Raw genomic sequence first — 4,783 nt, forward strand, 5'->3', positions numbered from 1 at the left:
TGTTTTCTTCCTCCTAACAGTCTTTCACAGGACAAATGTTACTTTTGATGAGGTCACTGTATCTTGAAAGATTCCAAGCAGGGGAGTTGTGTACTTAAACAGAAGCAAAGCAGAGTTCAAGGAAATTCCTGGTCTCCAAATGTATGTAAATATAATAGAAGCCATGAGAAGAGTCCAGGTCATCTTCACCATGAGAGCAGCTGTGGAAGACCTGGAGGGCCTTTCTGAACAGGAAGAAGAAAGTAATCTTGGGACATTTTATTCTCACAAGATGCATCTGTCAGTGACATCATCCAGTGAGCCACTGTCCCCAACTTGAAAGCTCCCTTCAGAGGAGGCTAGACAGCTGAGTGATGAACTGGTCAGGACTGGATTCAGTTTTAAAAGACCTGAGATACAGATCTACACGTTAGGCCCTCTGCAGTTTGTTTGACATTATCATCTCAATGACCCCTCTCCAGAACCCCTCACCTCAGAGCCTGCCCACTCCTTCCATCTGCACCTCAAACTCCAAACACTGAAACACGAATCCCCAATCTCATTGCAACCAGCTTCTGCTCTCACTGATGGCACAAGACCCCGTCACACACTCACAACCAAATCACCCTCTGCTAGGTACCAGCTGACCTGTGTCTCCCCAGGAGGAGGAAGAGGTCAACTCACTGTGAATCTACGGGGACTGCACTGATGTCATGAACACCTGCCTCTTCCCTATTGAAAGGATTTGTCCCCTGCACACCTCCTCTCAGGTTGGCGTTATGGAGAGCTGAAGCATGCTGTTTCTTGGGGTGTTCAATTATGTTATCTGCTTACAAAGAAGGAACAGAAGTCCACATGTGCTGTGAACACCCAGACAGCCTCCTGAGTCCCCTGAACCTGAGAGAACCTGACAACTTTAGATGACCCACAGTTATAGGCAGGCTGGAGGCATCTGACGTGCCTGCTTCCCTTGAAGGCACTGTCCTCTTGCAGGGTGTCTTGACCTAGAGTGGAAGACTATGCTCCTCACTGCTTTCTAACCACCACCATTGTTTGTTCCTTCTATTTCCAGGTGCCTATATGTGGCAGGCCAAATTATGTTCCTCTGCAGATAGGTGTGACTAGTCCCTGGAGCCTGGGAATGTGTTACACTGCATGGCTAGGGGGACTTAAATTTTCTAATGGAGTTATGGTGGCTCATCAGGGGACAATGATAACAAGGAGATTACCCTGGAATGTCCCCCAAGGCTTTGTAATCAGAAGGGCCTTAAGATGTGGAAGGAAAAGGAGGAAGAGCCAGAGTAACACAGCCCAAGGGAAGGCTCAAGTGGTCACTGGTGGCTTTGAAGTTGGAAGGGGCCATGAGCCCAGGTGCTGGTAGCCTCCAGTGACTGAAAAGACAAGAGAACAGGTCCCCTTCTGGAACCCTAAAAGGTGTGATTTAATTTAATATTGGTTTAATTTAATACAACTGCCATGATGACAAAATTGTTTTTTATAGCATGTTTTCTATTGTGTCTCAAATAAAATAAAATCCTCCCTCAAGGAAATGAGAGAAGTATTTCCTTCATCTTTTCTAATAAATTTAAACTTTTGCATGTCACAATTAAGGATTAGTGTACCTGAAATACACTTTCATGTAGAAATAAAGTCGACTCAGGGATGAGAGGAGGGATATATGTTTAGAAACACCCTGTGAGGACAAGCCCTCATGGGGAAATAACACATAGAAGAGAGTGTGACAGGAGCTGACAGCCAGGGAACAGGTGCAGGGAGGATGGAGAGACAGGAAGGCACATGACACAGACCCCTAGGGCTTCCCCCCAGGATGGAGGCAGCCAGGAGCTGAGGTCATGGGGGAGGAGACTCAGGGCTGAAGTTAAAGAGCCTCTAGGAGGATGAGGAAGACACTGGAGCCCTGGGGGGAGAAGGTGGTGGCCCTGAGACTGGCAAGGCCTTCCACAGGAACCTCCACTAAGATGCACTTCCTTGTGCAGGTAGAAGGAGAGGGCTGCTGGGGGGAGCAGCAGCAAGCTAAGGGGGCGGGGAGGTCTGAGGTCAGGCTGAGACTGGCAGGGGAGGACCTCAGCACTGAGGGCCTGTTGCCCAGGCTCTGAGGTCCCCAGGCTGGCAAGGGCTCTGCTTCCTGGGGTGGCCAGGGCTCCTGAGCACAGGCAGCCACAGTCTTCCTATTTATGTGCAGCCAGGAGGTGGCCCTGGAGCACTGTGGAGTCACTGGTGGCACAGAAGTACACAGATGTCTGGGAGCGGGTGGCCGACTCCAGAGTGAGGGGGAAGTCTGTTTTGTTTGATCTGGAGACACTGTACCCGTCAGACACGTCTCCTTTGGCAGTGTTGTTCACACCATATGAGTAATGGATCAGCTGCAGCCCTTGCCCTGGGTCTTGTCGATACCAATACATATAGTCATAGTTGTAGGTCTGGTGGCATCTCAAAGTCACCTTTGCTCCTGTCTCTGTGATGATGTGCCTTGGGTTCTGGGTGATTCCAGCCTCCATGTGTCCTGAGGTAGAGAAGGACACAAGTTTATGTCACCTCAAGAGAAAGACTTGGATTGAGGCCTTGGGATTCCTGAGAAGGAAGCCCCCATGCCCAGCACTCACCTGCCCACAGGAGACAGCAGGCCACACAGAGGAAGAGCTTGGTGCCCATTTTCGGGCCAAGGGGAATTCTGTGTTTTCTAACCCTGTTTGGGGGAAACAGAACTTTTGCCATGAGTGGCTGAGTAATGACACGCTGCTCTACAAATGCATGAGATGCACAAACAACCTTCCACACCTCTTGCCTATGGAAAAAGTCAACTTCCAATTACATATATATGTTTATATAGTATTAGGAAATATGATAATTTAGAGTATATATATATATATATACAATTCAATAGCTCTGAGTGGAAAGAATTTGTAGTCTGTTTCAAATTATTAGGGTGGATACTCTCTTTTTCTGATTTTAGGAAGGATATTTGTTTCTCTAGGCATTTTTTATTCTCTGAACTATACACTTTCTTATTTGTGCACTGTTTTAACTTTTCCCCTTATTTCTTCAATTTAAGAATATACTAGTGTCAGTCATAGTGCCTTCTATAACTTTGCTGCTCCAAAGTCATTTCAGATTCCTTGTACTAGTTCTTTTATTTGCCCAAATTCTCGGAATTGGATGTCGGTCTGCAATGCTCTTCATGACTACGTGAGTCATCTGACTGACCCCCAAAAGGTTTAAGAGCAGCAAGATCAAGGTCATTTCTACTTGAAAAAAATTTTTAATCTAGTCTCAAAAAAAGTCAGGAATCCCAAACAGTCTCATGCCTCAGTGTGTCTTATATGTGGATTCTCCCTCAGCTTCAGGTGAGGCCAGGATTCCTGGCTTCCTAGATCGATATGACGATACTCTGGATCAAAACAAGAGATGGATCCTTAGTATTGCAGATGAGATATTGGCATATGACTCGTGCCTCCACTGTCACAGGGAAATGCTCTGTCCTCGTTCATATGATCTTGTATCCACCAAATAGGAGAAGATTCATTGAATCATGTTGGCGGTCATACAATAGCACTGAGTGCTGTTCTTTCCCGTAAAGCCCATAACTCACTGTGAGGCCTCTTTTGGTGTCTCCACACCTCAGTGGAGTCTTGATATGTACTCTTTACAAGATGTCTAGTGAGAAAATGCACAAAATCAGACAGAGATCAGGAGGAGGTAAGAGCAGCATCCACAGCAGAGGGTGTGGCAGGAACTGGCCAACCTAGGAAGGGCTCTCCCTTCTGTGGTCAGAGCTCAGCTGGTTCCAAGGTCACTAACAGAGGACTTCTGGCATTCCCTGGCTCTGAGGATCATTTCCAAAATATAGTCTGATTTATCAATAATACTCAAACTTCTTTGGGGAAATGTATACCCCCCAGGAATATCGTCTTTTCATTAAATTTGTAATTACTTATCAAGTCACACATTTTCTGTTGTTGGAAAGGTACACTTGACTTGGATCTATGATAGACAAACATGCCCTTAATTGCATGTGTCTTTGAAGTTGAAAGGCAATAAACTATGTAACCCTGTTCCATAATGTGACATCCCCTGCTGACCAGCTGGTTTTGAATGGAAGAGACTCTGCTCTGAAACACATTCTTGACAAAGACCAGGGCGCGCGCGATAATGGATTCCAGCAGAACTCTTGATTTTGGAAATGTAGGTTTCCATTCTGCTATTGATACTTGTAAATATGAAATACTAGGAGAGTCTGTGGGCTTTGTGCAACTTCCTCTAAATAAAGTGATAGACGGTGATCATCTATAGAGTGGATACAAGTGTTGATCCTCACATTAAAATTCATCATGAATACCCACATTCTCCACCAAATAGGGTTCCTGCCACTTGCTAGAAATTGGAAGGTGCCAGGTTAGATGTAAGAACACCCAGAAGGTCTGGGGCCTGAATGACCAGGAGCACTCTGCCTGAGCTCAGCAGGGCAGACAAAGGGTTAACAAAGAGCTAGACTCATTTGGGGGCCTTTGATAAGTCTGGGTAGCACCCACAGCTCCTCTCCCTAGAACACCCTCAGCTGGGACAGGAAGGTCAGGGTACAGAGAGCCAGGGGCTCTGCAGGGCTGTGCAAGCTGCTGGCACACAGATACGTGGCTGAGTCCCCCAGCTCCAAGGAGCTCATGTTCAGCTCAGAGTGATTGTCATCAAACTGCTGAGCTGAGAATCGATCAGGGAGCTTTCCTTTGTCTCTCTGCATCTTTTCAAAGTACTCAACAAGGAACTGAGGCCCCTGACCAGGAGCCTG

General features: G+C 46.6%; 1 gene segment (V, D, J or C); it reads right to left on the reverse strand.

Annotated features, from left to right (window-relative positions):
• Positions 1-2,168: 2,168 nt before the first annotated feature.
• Positions 2,169-2,652, reverse strand: LOC144253622 (T cell receptor beta variable 10-3-like). The segment is given in 2 exon segments: positions 2,169-2,503; positions 2,604-2,652. Coding segments are annotated over 2 exon segments (384 nt in total).
• Between the last annotated feature and the right edge of the window lie 2,131 nt (positions 2,653-4,783).

The sequence above is a fragment of the Urocitellus parryii genome, chromosome 3 (assembly GCF_045843805.1).
Source record: "Urocitellus parryii isolate mUroPar1 chromosome 3, mUroPar1.hap1, whole genome shotgun sequence".
In the NCBI taxonomy this organism is placed as follows: domain Eukaryota; kingdom Metazoa; phylum Chordata; class Mammalia; order Rodentia; family Sciuridae; genus Urocitellus; species Urocitellus parryii.